Source organism: Tiliqua scincoides, chromosome 1, assembly GCF_035046505.1.
Source record: "Tiliqua scincoides isolate rTilSci1 chromosome 1, rTilSci1.hap2, whole genome shotgun sequence".
Lineage (NCBI taxonomy): Eukaryota > Metazoa > Chordata > Lepidosauria > Squamata > Scincidae > Tiliqua > Tiliqua scincoides.
In genome coordinates this window covers 65,174,933-65,192,238 of record NC_089821.1, presented here as the reverse complement: position 1 = coordinate 65,192,238, position 17,306 = coordinate 65,174,933, and the positions used below count along the sequence as shown (strand labels likewise).

The 17,306-nt window shown below is 44.2% G+C and overlaps 1 protein-coding gene across 1 annotated transcript in view; it reads left to right on the top strand.

The window, feature by feature from the left end:
- The window catches only part of TMEM132A (transmembrane protein 132A), a 30,747-nt gene that overhangs the window by 9,160 nt on the left and 4,281 nt on the right, over positions 1-17,306 (top strand). The window contains exons 2-8 of the mRNA XM_066630789.1: positions 9,594-9,808; positions 9,934-10,152; positions 12,168-12,568; positions 12,831-12,980; positions 14,263-14,455; positions 14,674-14,817; positions 15,183-15,388. Of these exons, the coding sequence (XP_066486886.1) occupies positions 9,594-9,808; positions 9,934-10,152; positions 12,168-12,568; positions 12,831-12,980; positions 14,263-14,455; positions 14,674-14,817; positions 15,183-15,388 (1,528 nt within the window). The remainder of the gene's footprint in view (positions 1-9,593; positions 9,809-9,933; positions 10,153-12,167; positions 12,569-12,830; positions 12,981-14,262; positions 14,456-14,673; positions 14,818-15,182; positions 15,389-17,306) is intronic.

The following is a 17,306-nucleotide window of genomic DNA, read 5'->3' as shown; positions in this document are numbered from 1 at the left end:
TTTTCATTTGCAACTAACAGGTGTTTTGTTTTTGTTTTTTGCAGTGGATACTGTACAGAGCAAATAAAGCTTATACAAATGTAGAACATCAGAGTTTGCTTTTGTTCCCCCCCCCCCCCCATTAGAACTGCCAGATCAAAATTTCAGAAATCTAGGGCAGAGTGACTCTCCTTTGGAGGTATGATATTTTGAAATCAGGAGGATCCATTGTGTTTGAGGGAGCTTAATAAAGAACATTCTTAGGATAATGAATATCTGTTATCCTTAATCCCTGCTTTTCCGTGCTTAATTAATGCTGATGTATCTTTTGCCACCTTCCAGCTACTACTCTTCAGAAAGGTGGGGGACCCCTTTGTAACAGTGGTGTAGTCGATCGCTTCTTTCAGAAGCCTGACCTGATCGTGACTTATTAATTCCATGGAGAGAAATTGAAAGAAGGAGTTTTTGCTGACTGTCAGTCAGTTCATCCGTGATGGGCATCCATGGATGTGTGGTCCAAAGAGTTAAATAGTCGGACTAGAAATCCCTTTCTCTCTCAGCTATTTGGCTTTCATTCCCTTTTCTCTTCTAATGTTGCATTTGCACCAATCTCTGGGTGTTCAGAGGATTCAGGATAAAATGAGGTTTGAATTTCTAATGGAAAAAAGCAGAAATGCAAACACCCTAGGTTTTTGTTTTTTTTTAAAGTAATATATTAAGCAAAACAAAACACTTCCTGAGGCTTTTCAAGAGCATCACAAAGACAGTAAATGCTAGCTCTAGGTTGCTCAGATAATTGGATTTGTCTTACAAAAGGATGAATTGTTGTTTTTTTAATTTAAAATCCCATTCATTGTTATTTGTCTTATGGACTTTGGATTGTTTAAATTAATGTTTTCAAATCCTTTCCAATCAGGGCATTTTCTCTTCTCTGGAGTGAAGATTTCACAAAATAACATCTCATACAGACAGCCTGGGATTTAAAACTGCTAGTAGCACAGTCCACTAGGAAGTTCTCTTATTCAAGCCTCATTGAAAATAACGGGGGCTGCATAAGGACACAGTAGCCTTGTTGCACAGCCTCCCATTTACTTCAGAGGGGCTTATTGTGCAGAAGAACTTCTGGATGGGTTGTCCCCAAGGTTTGCTCACACACCAAAGAACCAAAAGGAAAATGCTATCATTTTATGTTACGTTCATTTTTAGTGTGCCTTGTGTGAGTCTGGGAGCAATCATCTGCAATCTGATTTACAACCACATTGGAAGAGACAATCCCTGGTCAAATGATTTACAGTCTGTTGCCCTGGTGCAATTTCATTCAGTGAATATTTATTCCTGTATTCATATTCAGTGTATTTGGGATTGTAATTAGTAGGTGTATATCTACTCTGAATCTTACAGTGATTCCTACATTATTTATATGCAGCCTTTGGAGGAAGGGTTGGATATACAGTAGAACCTCTTTAAGTTGACCAGCCAAGGGACTGGAGGAAATTGGTCAACATAGGGAGGTGGTCAACATATGGAAAAAAAGGCATTTAAATATTATCATGTTTAGCTCCCAGGACAACAAATATAAGGCCAAGTCATTATTTAGATTGGATTTTTAAAAAGTTTTATTGCAAATATCAATGAGAATTGATCCTCCTGTGATGCTTACTATTTATATCATCTATGTCTATATCAAGACAGAGAATAAACAGCCCACAATCAGTGTGTCAGAACAACACAGTCCTGGAACGTGCTGGAATCCCTAGCATGTATGCACTGCTGAAACAGACGCCTGCGTTGGCTCGGTCATGTTGTGAGAATGGATGATGGCCGGATCCCAAAGGATCTCCTCTATGGAGAACTCGTGCAAGGAAAGCGTCCTACAGGTAGACCACAGCTGCGATACAAGGACATCTGCAAGAGAGATCTGAAGGCCTTAGGAGTGGACCTCAACAAGTGGGAAACCCTGGCATCTGAGCAGCCCGCTTGGAGGCAGGCTGTGCAGCATGGCCTTTCCCAGTTTGAAGAGGCACTTGCCCAACAGACTGAGGCAAAGAGGCAAAGAAGGAAGGCCCATAGCCAGGGAGACAGACCAGGGACAGACTGCACTTGCTCCCAGTGTGGAAGGGATTGTCACTCCCGAATCGGCCTTTTCAGCCACACTAGACGCTGTTCCAGAACCACCATTCAGAACGCGATATCATAGTCTTTCGAGACTGAAGTTTGCCAACATGCAATCAATGTGTTAAAAAAAACCCTGAAAATTCATAAGCTTAAAAAAAATTGTAAGTTAAAAAAAATACTTGGTTTCATAGCAAACAGGCAGACCAATGCTATCCCTTGCCAGCCCATAGCATGTTACATAGCCCCAACAGCTAAAAACAAACAAACACTTTTTTACTTAGGCTGCCTGGCCTCCACTGGGTCTCCTCAGATTCACTAAATGCCAGAAGGTGTTTGATAGGGTCCCTCACTAAAAGCTGTTGAGAAAACTCCACAGTCAGAGAATAAAAGGACAGTTCCTCTCATGGATTGGGAACTGGTTGAGGAACAGGAGACAGAGAGTGGGTGTCAAGGCAATTGACAAAAAAAGTGGAGAGAAGCAGAAAGTGCAGTGCCTCAAGGATCTGTCCTGGGACTGGTGCTTTTCAACATCTTCATAAATGACCTGGAAACAGGGATAAGCAGGGAGGTGGACATGTTTGTGGATGACACAAAACTTCTGAGTGGTGAAGACCAGAAGGGATTGTGAAGTGCTCCAGAAGGATCTTTCCAAACCAGGAGAATAGGTAGCAAAATAGCAGTTGTGTTTCAATATAAGTGTAAAGTAATGCACTGGTGATGGGAACCAAAGTGAAAGGACAGTGGCTTCACTATGCACAAGCAACCTCATGTCCCTCACAACTTGGTACATGTCCAGGTACAATCGGCAGCCGGCGCAGGTCTGTCGGCTGTATGCAGTGTGCCCACCTATAAAAACCCTTTTGCACACGCACTAGCAGGCGTAGGGGAGGGATTGTCACGTGGCTTCTTGCTTTTCCAAGATGGGACAAAACAGAGGCCCACAGTTTCGCATTCAGTGGGCAACCTACGGAGGGTAAATTAATACTCTGTGCAATGATCGAAGTGGTCAAGATACAACTTACGGAGGTGCTCAATATAGAGAGGTTGGTCTCCCATAGTGTATATGCAGTGTCTGTCCATACTGTGAAAATTAGGTTAACTCAAGGAGGTGGTCATTATAGAGAGGTGGTCAACTTTGGAGGTTCTACTGTATATGTAAAATAAATGATGGAGGAATTATTGTGCCCCCCTCCTTTTAGGCTTACAACAATCCTGTGAGGTAGGTTAGACTGACAGATAGTTAAGGCCCATTAGACAGTACGCTTCATGGATGAGCAGGGACTTCTTCCTGGCAGTGGCGTCGTGTGGGGGGTGCGGGGGGTGCAGGCCGCACCAGGTGACACGTACGGGGGGTGATGCACACTTGGGGGGGTGACATGCTAAAATCACGGTGGTTAGGAGTAACCCCATCATATTATATACCGTTGGATGCAGAATTTTGAGCAGAATGCAGTGCAAAAAACCAGAGTGAAATATCTCCTTTTTACCAAAAGATATGGCCCTAAAACTGGAGAACAAAAAATGCATGGATCCCTATGGAAAGTGAAAGTGAGCTGTATCGCGCATTTAGTCGCTAGTAGGTGAACATGCCTTAGTCCATCGGAAAGAGCAGGCTGAGAGGAATCCAACAACACCAGAATGGTCTTGATTCAATGAATGCAGCCCCCAAAAACACCTGAGAAGGAAGTCCCTCCCTCCAAACAGATGAATGTTTTGAGCCCTATGGAAAGCAAAACTAAGCCTCATGGTCATGTTTACTCACGAGCAAGGAAATGTGCCTTGGCTGGTGTGGAAGATTTGGTGAACGAGAGTGCAAGGCTACCAGAATGGTCCTGATCCTATGCATCTGGAGCTAAACAAGTGCTCCAGGAGGCAGCCTCCCCCCATTAAAAAAGGCTCAAAACAGAGGCTTCAACTGATAAGGTGAACTTTTTTGAGACTTGCAGAGCCAGGTGGATCCTGACAATGATCTGGTTGAAACAGAAGTTTTTAGATTGAACTGGGCACTGGGTAGGGCTGAAAACCTTACTGATTTTGGAGGGGGCTGTTATTGCAGGCAGGCTATAGAGGAAATTTACTTGGTGGACCAGGCTGGCTTCTGCTTATTTAATTATTTGTTTTACTTTAATTATTTATACTTATTTATTTTAATTTGCCTGATGATGTCACTTCCACCATGACATCCCTACTGGTGGGTCTTGAACAGATTGTCATTCTAAAAAATGGGTCCCAGTGCTAAAAGTTTGAGAACTGCTGCAATAAGGTGTTAGTAAGTTGACACCCTGGGGAGGTTGAGTGTGTCACCGCTAGTGACCAAAATCACAGTTTGGAGGAATAATACCGTCATGTTATATATCAGTGTATGCGTAATTTCATGCAGAATGTGTTCTATCTTTGTTCTGTCAAAGGGTACAACCAAAAAACCCAGTGGGGGCAGAGTGATGGTACATCACCACACCCACCACCTGGGGTATTGCCTTGCCCACTGCATGGGGGATGACACGCTGGCATCCCGTATCGGGTGACACGAACCCTAGTGATGCCGCTGCTTCCTGGTTCATATTCAACACCCTGCCCACTATACTGCACTGGCTTAATTAAGTTAGGATTTTGTGCTATGTTGTTGTAGACACAACTGTAGGAAACTGCTTCGAGCCACAACACAAGTCAGGCCTGGCCCAAGACTTCATGGCACCTGAGGCAGTGTGCCAAATGCTGCCACCCTCTAAACTGGCGATGTATCTGTCTCTGTTCTTTCCACCCTTTGGATGGGAAGGGGGAGTAGATCATAAGAGGAAGTATGGAGGAGACAATCTATCCCACTGCTCTCCTCTGTTTCACACTTCCTCTTCTGCTGTGACCCCCTCTTCCTATTCCCCTCATCCTCCAATCCAAGGAATGGAAGGTGCAGTGTAGATGAGTGGGTGAATGGAGATGGGCACTCCCTGTCAGTTTTCTGCCTGAAGAGACTACCTCATCAGCTCCTCTATAAATCAACCTATGCATTCCAAATATGATATTCCACAAGTAGAGTGAGTTCATCATTCTTAAGTGATGACTCATGAAGGTCATAAAGGTGCAACAAGGTGCAACAAGTAAAAAAGCATCAACCTGACAGGATTGCTAGCCAGTTTTTGGTCAAGGGAAAAGTGCCTTCCCAACCTATATATACTGATAATTTCAACCCTAGCTGTGAGTAAAACCCACCCATTGAACCATCCAAGGAAATGTATAAGGAACCTGTGCATTCAACCCTGAATTGTTCTTGTATATATTTTTCCAGCTTCCCAGTCTAAAACCTAGCAAGGTTTCTCTTGCGTCCAGATCTGCTTCAGGGGAGGCATCTAGGCCAGGAATTGATGTCTCTGGATAGTTACAAACCACCTTCCGATTTTGAATGAGAATTTGTTAATGGTTCCCAGAACGCAGTACTGGTTGTGTTTCATGGGGAGAAGTCATGTGATGTCCCCTTAGGGGAGAAAGGCGGGATCAAATATGGCAAATAAATAAATAAATAAATAAATAAATAAATAAATAAATAAATGTAGTGTATTCTACCCTTATTGAAAGCAATATCTCCAGTTAAAATGGAGAATAGCAGGGCAGGGAACTTTGTCTTAGACACTGGAGAGCCACTTCCAAGCCACAGAAACCACACTGAGTTGAATGGCTATAGTGGTCTGACTCCATTTTCAAGGCAATCTCATAGGCAACTTTCACATCAGTGTGCACCCTGCATTTCATGCTAGCTTTGGCTGGAGAAAAGACTGGAGAAAAATTTAACATAGTATTTTTCCCTAGTGATGGACTAACTTCTCCATGTCAGCCTCAAACTTAGGTTTTGAAAATCAAACTGTTTCCTCACCCCCCCAACCAAACATGGAAAATAGCTTGCCCCCCAATTCAATTCTGAGCCTATTTTGGACCCTCTTGTGCTCCAGTGATGTCATCTGGGGTGTTGTAGGGTCTGTTTATTTCCTACACTCCACATGTAAATGCCCCCAATCCCTCAACCCTCCTCACCTGCCTGCCAATCCCCTTTCTTTTAATTTACTTTTCTTGTTGCTCTAGTAATGGCAGCAGGAAAATAATGCTCTCTCTTCTCCTCCCTGATGTCCAGTACACTGTAGTGGTTACATGCTAGATGCCAATAGCAATGAAATTATAATTTTTTCAGTGCTGATCACCTGTGGCAGTAGGGTAAAAATAATGGCCAGTAGCAGTAGATGGCTGTGCAGTGTGGAGCCCCTGCCATCACAGCACAGCAGGATATGGTCATGATGGGTAATCTTTTTTTTTTCTTTTTAAGAATGGCAGAATGGCATTAAACAAATGAACCAAGGCCCTGTGATGGCTCCAGGAACAAACAGAGATGGGCCAGAAATGAAATAAGATGGGGGGAAAAATTAAGTGCGCACTTCTGGAGACAAAAGTATCTTGAGCAAATTCTTAGAAGAAATTAAAGGCATGTCATTCTGATTCTTTTTAGCAATTTTTTTGGTAATGCACAGCATTTGAAGAGGAAGACTAATGCTGAGGAGAGAGACTTCTTTACCTTTTCTTGCTGAAAATCCATCCTCCTTGAGCCACTTTTACCACCACTGGAGAAAAGATAACTGTTGCTGTATCTTTTTCCTTCTAGGGGTGAAAGCAGCTGGGGAGGGGGTAGTTTCTGGTGAGAAAATGGCACAGGAAAAGGTGAAGGAGCCCTTCTTGCCCTGGGCTGGTTATCCCTTTCAAATTGATGCCTGAGGGCCCAATCCAATCCAACATTCCAGGGCTGATGCAGCCACAATACAGCCCCATGGAAAGGGGACAATTTTTTTTACCTTGAGGAGGCCTCTGTGACTGTGCTACCACCACAGGATGCAACACATGCCCTGTTGGCATGGCTGCATTGGCATTAGACAGTTGGATATGATTGGGCCCATAGTTAGCGCCTGCACTGTATAAAGGAAATGGGGAAAAAAGCAGCTAAAAGAATCCTGGAACTACACATAATACACAGTTCTGCCTTGAGAGAGCTTGAAATCTAATCCATGGGAAGTAAAGAGTGAGAACCTGCAGTAAGAAGCCAGTGGGAAGAGAAATTAGGATCCATTTCCCAGGTCACTCCAAAGCATGGCATGAAATTTCAACAAGAATTAAAAGCACAGGTAAGGTGTCCAAAAGAATTCCCCAAAGTACAGTAATCTAATTTGTAGGTTTATTATCCATTCATACATTCTACTGTATCTACTCATAGCCATAATGTACCATGCAGCATGTAGTTAACAAAATCACAGAGCTTGATTTTCCAAATCAGCCAGATGCTTGAATCTGCTCAGCTGGAGCTTGAAGTACTACAGTGAAATGAAAGGATCTGGGATTCATTCAGAAATAAGATACTAATTTAAAAATGGGTGGGCTTTCTGTGTACTAGCTGCCACTCAAGCGTGAAGACATCCTGAGATAGACCTTGGCAGGAGGTGGAGTCCCAACGCCTTGGGCTAGGAATCTGTCTGATCCTATAAACAAAACTAGGTTACCTTATATCTAACTGCCAAATGTCATGTATCTCACATTGCCACTCATGCATTTTCTGGTTCTGAGCATTTCAATGCAACCTTTGTGGCTGTTTTAAAGAAAGATCGAAAGTTCTCTGTGAATACCAAATAGTTTGAGGGCTTTTTCAGGCAATTAAAAATAATCCTGCATTTTTTGATCTTTCAGATGTTAGAAATGTCAGGCTTGAACACCATTTGAGCACAAATGTTGAACATATTTTTTAAAATCATGTACACAAGTTACGTTTAAGATTATTGAATGCAAATTATAAGGGTTTCAGTTATACGGCTAAAATTTGATGTATTCACTTTACTTAATTAATTTGAACCATAACTTTAAAGAGGCTGCAAAATCTTTTAGTGGCCACAAAAAAATTGTACTAGTTCATCACTGGAAAACCACATCAACCACAACAATTGTGGAGCGGTCAATTTTGGTCCTGGATATTGCTGAGTTGGATAATTTGATGGATAAAGCCCTTCAAAGGAATGGGTCAGCTGTTTCTATGGAACTAGCTGAAAAAATAGTCTCCATTCATTCTGTATTGGAATGGCTATAATAAGATTAGGCTGGAAATACATTCTTTCTGTACACTAATTAAAAATTATATGTGTAATAAAACCTTCATTTCCTCTTTAGTACTAGCACTGATCTGGGGCCATTTAATTCCATCTCCAGGTAATGAAAGGGTGAGATAGATTTGATAACAGAAGGCAGTCGAGCGGCCATTTGCTGCATTTTTTTAATGAAACCTGTGGAAAAGTGCACTCTGCTAATAAAGTAATTTAATGAAGCAGAAGTTCACAAAATGGATGGTATTGCTCTGGTAAAGGAGGTGGTAGTCTTGCTGACATTACCATCTTTAAAAACCAACCAACCAAGAAAAAAGAGTGACATGAGGTGTCCTATACTGGTGGTGAAGTGGGAGAACACCAGGTCCAGCCAGTGCTTGGGTGCTGTCTGATCCATGCCCCAATCTGCTCTCAACACCACCTTATTCGCTCCAGCAGTTGGCCTGCAAACCACAATTGCAAGCACAGGGCTTCCCAGCTGCCACATTGTCCGCAGTGAGCCGCAGAATGGCAGAGCTGCTGTTGCGCCAGAGGTCCGTGAGATGCACTACCAGACTTGTAGCCCACTAGCATATCTCACAGAAAGTATTGGACCATAGGTATACTAATGATACAAAAATGACAAATGCACTATAGACTTTGCTGCCTGGGACCTAGCATAAGTTCTTCCCTGCACTCTGAAGATTCAACACCTATTGCGTTTACACTTCTAGGGCCTGTAAATCCCTGGCTGCCACTATTCCTTTGATCTCTATGTTCCTGTTGATTATAGTGCTTTTCGCACCCTTCAGTTGCCAGACTCTTTCGGTGCCTGCTGCCTATGCGGTGGAAATTCAGGAAATAAGAAACTCTGGGGCTTATTTATTCAGGAAATAAGAAATTCTGGGGCTTCTGTTTGTCAAGACAGACCATGTCATATGGAGAGGCCCAGATTTCTCTGAATAGCTTCTAAGTGTGGAAGACAGCCAGATGGGCAAAAAGGACTAAACATATCCAACTCAGGGGATCCATTAAAAAATGAGGCTTTTAGAAATAAATGCTCTTTATTTGGTTTTATTTTGTTAATGAAAAATAGAACCATAGAGTCATAGAGTTGGAAGGGGCCTAATAGGTCATCTAGTCTAACCCCCTGCATTAGGCAGGATATCATCTTAAGAGTATCTCCAACGGGTGCTTGTCGAGCCTCTGCTTGAATATCTCCAATGAGGGAGAGTCCACCACCTTTCTCGGCAATCTGTTCCACTGCCGAACTGCAGGAAATTTTTCAGGGGGAAAAAAATCAGAGGAAGGTCTTGTGGAGGAAGAACCCACTCTTGCTTGTAATGGGACAGGGGAAGGTTTTGTGCCTGGTGCTGATGAAGGTGGTTCTCCCCTCTGCAGCATACTGTGACTCTGACCCTCCTGATGTGGTGTACCTGCCAGCTGAACTAAAGGTGCTGGATGGCCCAGAGTATTTCCGACTTCAGCGTACAGATCGTTACTTGCCAGGAAATGCCTCCCTCAGTTCTCGCTCTGAGACCTTCCTCTTCCTCCACCGTCGACTCACAGCCAAACCTACCATCCAAGCCACCTACCTGCCTTTCATCACCCAACAGGTAAACCATTCTATCCCAGTGAGAGAAGGAGATTCCCCTGCATATCAGGAATGGAGCAGAGCCTTCTTCCTCTTTTATGACTGTTCGGTGAGGAGGGGCTTAACACAGCTTTTCTTTCTCCCCAGGCAGTACCAGCTGATGACTCCCAGTTCACAGAGGTTTCTGCTGCCTGGGACGTCCGGGCTGTGTCCATTGAGGGCACAGTGTCTCCTTATGAGCCATACACAAGGGTCCTCTTCCACCTCCAAGGGCAGCACTGGATGTCAGGACAACAGGCTCTGCCATGTGTCACCCTGCATGTCTTCCACCAGGCCCAGGCAGTTCATAGAACCTGCTATCTACAGGTTGGTACATAAAGATGCCACCCCCCATAAATAAGCCTTCTGCCTCAGGAGAAGTCAGGCTGTGTCTCTGAGATGCTTCAAGAAGTAAACAAGGGCTTAGAAGGGCTGCAAATCCCACAAGACAAATTGTGAGGTGATTCTATATAAGAGTTCTTTTGAAGGAAATGGTTGATGGCTACTATAGACAGAAGTAGAAGGTGGGCTGCAGATCACTCTTCTGTTAAGAGAACAACTTGCCCAGAGAGATTCTGTGGAAGGTGGACGAGAATGGACAAACATCTGTCTCCATGGTTTACATCTAAGAATCTATGCTGTTCAAGGCTCTAGGACCAGTGACCTGTGAGTTTTATTCCAGGACTATGATTTTAAAACAGAGCTTACCAGTCTTTCAGCCTTCTACTCTTGTACTTTTAATGGGTGAATAGAGGAATGAATAGAGTTGCTCAAGAGGAGCAACGTATCATGTCCTGGTTCTCCAGACATGGGAAAAGCTGCATTTGCAGCTTCTATGCAAACTGTTAAAGATGTACAACTGGACCCTTGTTTTTTTTTACATGATCTTTCTATTTCATTAAAAGCAGCACTTCCTTGAGAATTGTTGCTTCCAATATTGAATAATGTCTTCTCATTTAAAAAAAAACACTTACCGTTTCTCTGGATTTTTCTAAATATCAGTGTGGGGATAAGCATTTCCATTTTTAAAACATCCAGATTTTTTTTACTGCCCCTCCCCCCTACCATCCATCAAAACAAAGCACAATTTAACCATCTCCACAACATTATTTCCATTTGGAACACAAAATGCTTTGTAATGATATAGAGAACCAAAACGTCAACCCATTTTAGGCTTGAGGTACCTTAAGCAGATGTGGGTGTTGGTAGGGGGTGGAAACTTCAATTTGGCTTTGAATATTTGGGAATGTTTGAGTTTCAGTTTTGTACATTCCCTGGAAGTGGAAAATAAAATTCATGACCCACATATTTGCTTTTTAGTGCTTCCCATAATGTGTGAAACTGTCCCCAGGGCATGAGTTTGTATGGAAAGAGAAGGTGCATATATGTCACATCTTCAGTGGGTGGTGAGATAGTTACTCAGAAAGAAGCATTTGAGAGTAGCTGGATGATTCTTTTGGTTCTGCTCAAGCCATGGGGTTTTGGTACAAAGTGTCTGAAGGGCTGCAAAATGGCAACCGTTCAATTTGGCCGCCCATTTAATCCTTTGGCTTTCTTTCCCGAGCCTGTTGTCAGACTCCTGTGGCAATTGGATAAGTCATTTTTGAAGCATCTGTGTGGCCCAGTGTAGCACTCCCAGGCCAAGCATGTGGTAACTGTCAGATCAGCCTTTGGTCATTTCAAATTAAGTCTGACATTTCATTTGATGTCGATGCCCTACTGCTTGTGGATCCTGCTCTGCTACTGCAGAACACAGAAGTGACCAAGAGGGCTCATGGTCTATGTGAGATAAAAAAGCCTGAGGGTAGATAGAAGAGGTTTAGAAAATAAAGGGGGGGGGGAATATGGTTGTAAGGAGTTGGGTCTTATAGAGCCACAGATCAGTGGCAGGGCATCTGTTTTGCATGCAACAAGTCATGGACTCCATCTCCGGGTAGGGCAGAGAAAAGTTCCTGTCTGAAACCTCAGTGAGCCACTTCTAGGCCAGACTGACAATACTGAGCTACATAAACCCATTGCATTGCTCAGTATAAAGCAGCTTCTTGTGGCTAAGACAGTCTGGGAAAACTGCTGAAGAAGCCAGTCCTTGCTTATAGCTCAGGAGCTGATATGTTTTGGGTATAGCAGGTCCCAGGTTCACACCCTGTTTCATCTCCATTTAAATAGGTCTCAGAGACCTGGGCTGCGAAATCTATCCTACCTGAGTTTTTGTAGAGCCACCACCTGTCAGAGCAAAAAGTACAGAGCAAGATGGCCCAATGGTCAGGCAGAATAAGGCAATGCCTTTAAGGGGGGGGGGGCTTAGAAGGAAGTGGCTTGACTGTCTTGCTTGTCCTGACCAGGCACCTCTGGGCGTGTGTGTAGTGGAACTAGAGCTCCCCCCTCGCTGGTTCTCTCCCCCACCTTCCACCAGTCAGCACAAGTCAGAGGATTCTACCATCACCCCTCTGCGGGCTGAGCTCTACTACACCCTAGGACCCACCATGCCTGGGAAACCACCTGGAGAGTGCCCCCACGTGAAGCCCCAAGAAAGGCTTCAGCCAGGTCAAGAAGGCACCAAGCATCGCCTGCACTATGTAGGTCCCGTGGATATCAGAGTGATGAGCCCACCACGACGCCAGGAAGTGCGGCTGGATGACAATGTAATGGTCCGAGTTCCTGACATGGCCTTGCGCCCGGGGCAGCTCTTCACTGCCACCCTCATTCTGCAGCAGAACTTCACTGCTGACCTGCTGACTCTCCGGTGAGTTAAAGGAGCTAGGCTGTGGCACTTGGATTTCTGCCGTAACCTGCTCCTTGAGTTACAAATGAATGTGAGTTGCAGGAGAGAGTCTTCAAATCTCATCCGTGATGCAGCTTTCCCTGCATTTCAGTTAGTTTAGACTTTGGAATGTTCATCCCCCCAGAGGCTGACCTGGCGGGCTCCCCCTTGACCTACCACCAGGACTCTTGTATGTTTGTTCTGCTGACTTCTGCATGCCTTACTTTACTGGCTTTCCTTTTAGAATCAAGGTGAAAAAGGGCCTACAGGTTTTGGCTGCTCGCCCCACCAGGCCTGAGGCTTGGACTGCGAAGCTGGACAAGTTCAAGGGTGCCAAGCACCACACAGCTCTGGTGACCTGTCGCCGTTCCATTAGTACTGGGTTGGACTGGAGGTAAGTGATCAGGAGACCCTTTAAGATTGGGGCTCACACTTGATTCAGCAGAAACAGATGGCTGGGGGGCAGATGAAGGGTCATGCAATACCTGTAGGAGCTCCCTCAGCTGGGAGCTGAGCATTCCCAGGCCTGCATGTCCATATTGTTCAGAAGACAATATTGTAACCAGGGATGTGTGTGTGTGTGTGTTTAGTAAGAATTCTGCAAACAGGCAATCCAGAGTCTGCACCAAGAAAATCTGCAACTTGAATAAATGATGCAGATTTAGCATACTTGCATCAATCCTTGTTTGCATTTGTTATTGTGCCATTTGTATTGTTCTGGTTTTGCTCATTATCAGGAGGGGCAAGGGGATATACAGAACAGAGAAGTGCTGTTCCCGACCACTGAAGGTCATACGCTGCTACCCTCCAGTTTCTGAGAGCTCAGGAGTTGTCACTGACAGATCTTCACAGTCATATGGCTAGAAATGTATGTGAGAAAGAAAGAAAGAAAGAAAGAAAGAAAGAAAGAAAGAAAGAAAGAAAGAAAGAAAGAAAGAAAGAAAGAAAGAAAGAAAGAAAGAATGTTTTCAGGAAACTGAATTCTGTGCCCAGTACCACATTCTTTAAAGCTCTGGTTGAATCATGACATGTACATCCCTGAGCACATCTGTCTCAATACAGTCATGTTTTTTCCCATTTAGCAAGAACAGCTAAATTGAAACCTGAAATCCTGGCCAATTGACCCAGGTATTATTAGATCTGACCTCTAACTGAGGGCCACCTGAACCAGTCCAGATTGTCCCTTCCTTTGTAACACGGGAGAGTTGAGTGGTACCTTCTTCCTTTTTCCCAGTTGCTTGAGGAAAAGATGTATGACATATGGGTATGTGTGAAGTTGAACAGCTTGTTTCTCATAAGCTGAGTCAACCAATTGGATAGAAATTCAGGAACTGGATGGCTAATAGAGCTACCTTATTATCAACCCCCTGTGCCCAAATCTGATGGGGTGCTCAAAGCCATTTCAGTATAGAGAGTTGCTGGTGATGAAGAGCTAATTCCACTTTTTCACATCTGAGGGGAAAAGGCGGGCTATAAATAAATAAATAAATAAATAAATAAATAAGGGACTATATCCTGTTCAGTTTGAATGAATGGAAAGACCTGGAAAACACCATTCAGCTATGCTTGTACTTTAGTACTATGTGACTCAAGATGTTCTGTTATCTGCTCCGCTTCTCCCGGGCTCTGTATACTCTTCAGCTATTCTACCATCTCTTATCCTCATCTCCATTTAGGGCAGCAGATTCCCCGGAATTCCTCTACCTGGATTTTGTAGTGGAAAATAGCACAGGGGGCCTGGCTTCCACGCGTCCTGTCACCTGGCAAGTGGAGTATCCAGGCCAGGACCCTGAGGCTGAGAAGGACAAGATGGTGTGGGAGATCCAAGTGTCTGAGCGAGACGTGCGCGCCTTGGTTCCATTGGTGAAGGTGAGACCCCAAGGTTCGATCCTTCTCCCTGTTGTCTGTTATCTTGTGTGCTCCCTGAAGCATTTGTGGGCCACTGTGAGATACAGGAAGCTGGACTAGACGGGCCTTTGGCCTGATCTAGCGGGGCTCTTCTTATGTTCTTATGTTTCCCCCCCCCCCATGATGCAACTGGATACCTTGTAGCACTGGTTTCATGCTCTTTCTGTGATCCTTTTCAGGAGCAGGAAATTGTGAACACAGCACTCCTTACAGGAATTCCTCATTCAGTGCCTGTGAAACTGGTTGTTGTAGAAACAGGGGGTGCAGTATCTGAGGTCACTGAGCAAATGGGTTGCGAGTCTTCTAACAAGCAGGTCCTGCAGGTAAGAACCCAGCATGCCTCACAAATGATGCATTTCCCTCACTATGTCTACAGCTTTGCAAATAAAATCTGCTCCCATGGAGACTTCCACCCACTCTCTTCCCCTCAACTCCTGGGTATTTGCCAGAGCTGTCTCCCCTAGTAGGTTAGAAGAGGCTGGAGCCCCATAGCAATTCTTGGACTTCAGTTCCTTGCTGGATTATGCAGCCCAGAAGGAATGAGGAAGTCCATACCAGGCTTGTAGCTGCTTCCATGTTGAGAAATGGAACCTGGATATCCTCTTCCTCTTACATTTTCCATCAGTGTCTCTCTGAGCACTCATCTCTGCATCTTTTGACCCCAGTGTTTTCATTAACTCACTCCCAGGTGTCAGACGTGTGTGATGCTGTCTATGTCGGGGGAAAAGAGAGCAGAGGGGCACGAGGTGTACGGGTAGATTTCTGGTACCGCCGGCTCCATGCTTCACTACTCTTTACTGTCTGGGCCCCGTTATTGCCTCTACGTATTGAGCTGACTGACACCTCCCTTGAGCAGGTGCGAGGTTGGAGAGTCCCTGGCCCTGCATCAGAAGGGTAAGTGCTATAAAGACCAGAGGGTCACCAGCAATGACTGAGTGAGCCTACTGATGATCCATCTGCATGCTATAATAATCACGTACAGGTTGGCCCTAGTTTCTGCTATGCGTTCTGGGGTGATACAGGGCCAAGAGTGGGGGCAGGGTGCCTCAGCATGACCCAGAAATGGCTTCTAGGAGCACCATAGACTGCCCTGCAGCCCTCCAGGAAGGTAAAAAGGAAACTTTTTAAAAAACTTATTTATTGTCCACTGGGACAGTGACCTGTCTTTGAATTCTCTGAAAGGGGCTGTTTGTGTAGATGGTACATAATAATAATAGTAATGATAATGAAGCTTTAACCAACTTTTTATACCATTCCTACTTCATGTTTTTTTGTGAGTTGAGTCTGTTTTATCGTGATCTAGTCTACTGATGATCTTATTTATTAATTGGGTAATTGGAAGGGGGGGGTAGAGAATCACATTTTCCTAAATACTGGCTTTCTACAAGGATGTCATTTGCATTCCCATTTTGGGAGAAGGGTGGGAGGGATTGTGGTTTCTAAAATGGTTTAAGAACTCAAATATTTACTTAAATGCTACTTGATTTTAATTGGGTGGTCCCTGATCTTTTGTTCTGCTAAAAAAGGTAGGGTGAAGGGTGAAAGAGAAGAGAGCTGATTAAAAGAAAATCCTCTTCTTTCATGCCAAGGGCAATGTAATTCTAAACACGTGAACTCAGAAGCAAATTCCACTGATTCTTGTTTATGATTGCAACCTGAGCAAATTATATAGCTAATAAAGTGATACAAGATGTTTTCCAGGTAACCTTGTAGAAGGAGAATAAAAGGGACCGATGAAACATGCGAGGACCTCAGTTTCTCCTTTTTTCGCTTGAAGTGCACACAGACACCCTGCATTTCTATTAAGTTTTACACACAAATTAATGCACCTCTCCAGGTCAAATATTCAGGAGTTGTGTGAGTGGGAGAGTACTTTAGGTTCCAGGCTGTGGAACTGAGACAGCAACATTCAGACTGCCACAGAGAGACTTAGAGAGGGTAATGGGTGAGCGGTGACCGAGGCAGCTCCCTTTTCTGAACCCAGGAACAGCAAATCAGAACAACAATTTCTAGCAGGTGGCATTACCAGTAATTTGTTCCTATAATTTGTGCCCAGCTATCAAGGCACAACACCTAGTTGACAGGAGGCCAAAGAAATCACACCCATAGCAGCAATGTCAGCTGAAATAGAGGATCTGCAACTTTCCAGCCTCACAATTCCCCCATTCAAAACTTTGAAGGCTAATAAAACAAAGGGTGCAATCCTAAGCAACTTTCCAGCGCTGGCATAGCTGTGCCAGTGAGGCATGTGCTGCATCCTGCAGTTGGGGGAGGGCAGTCACGGAGGCCTCCTCAAGGTTGGGCAATGTTTGTTCCCTTACCTCAGAGTTGCATTGCCCTTACCTCAGTGCTGGAAAGGTGGTTAGGATTGTGCCCAGAGTACTTGATAGATTTTCTTCAAAATTACAAAACAGTGCCCTCAGAAATAAAAAGGAAACTTCTGGAACCCATTTCAAGGACATAAACACAAAGGGGAGAGACATATCCCTGATGAAATATGGTCACACACTTTAGAGGGGTGCTGAAGAATCAGGTAAGATTTTCAACTGCTGTGTCTCCCTCATGTCTCCATGGATTTGGCGGGACGGTGGAGACAGTCACCTAGTTCCTCCATGCCAGATTTGGGACAGATTGGATAGAAGGTTTGGTTTTTATGACTGTCAGAGGGTTCCATATGGTGGTATGCAGTACCTCGGCTTAGAAGTACAGAAACAAGCAAGCCTGTATACATTTGGTGCACAATAAGAAATTCCTGTTTGGATTTTTGCAAAAAGATTAATTAATTAATATCTCCAGTAGACTGGAGATATTA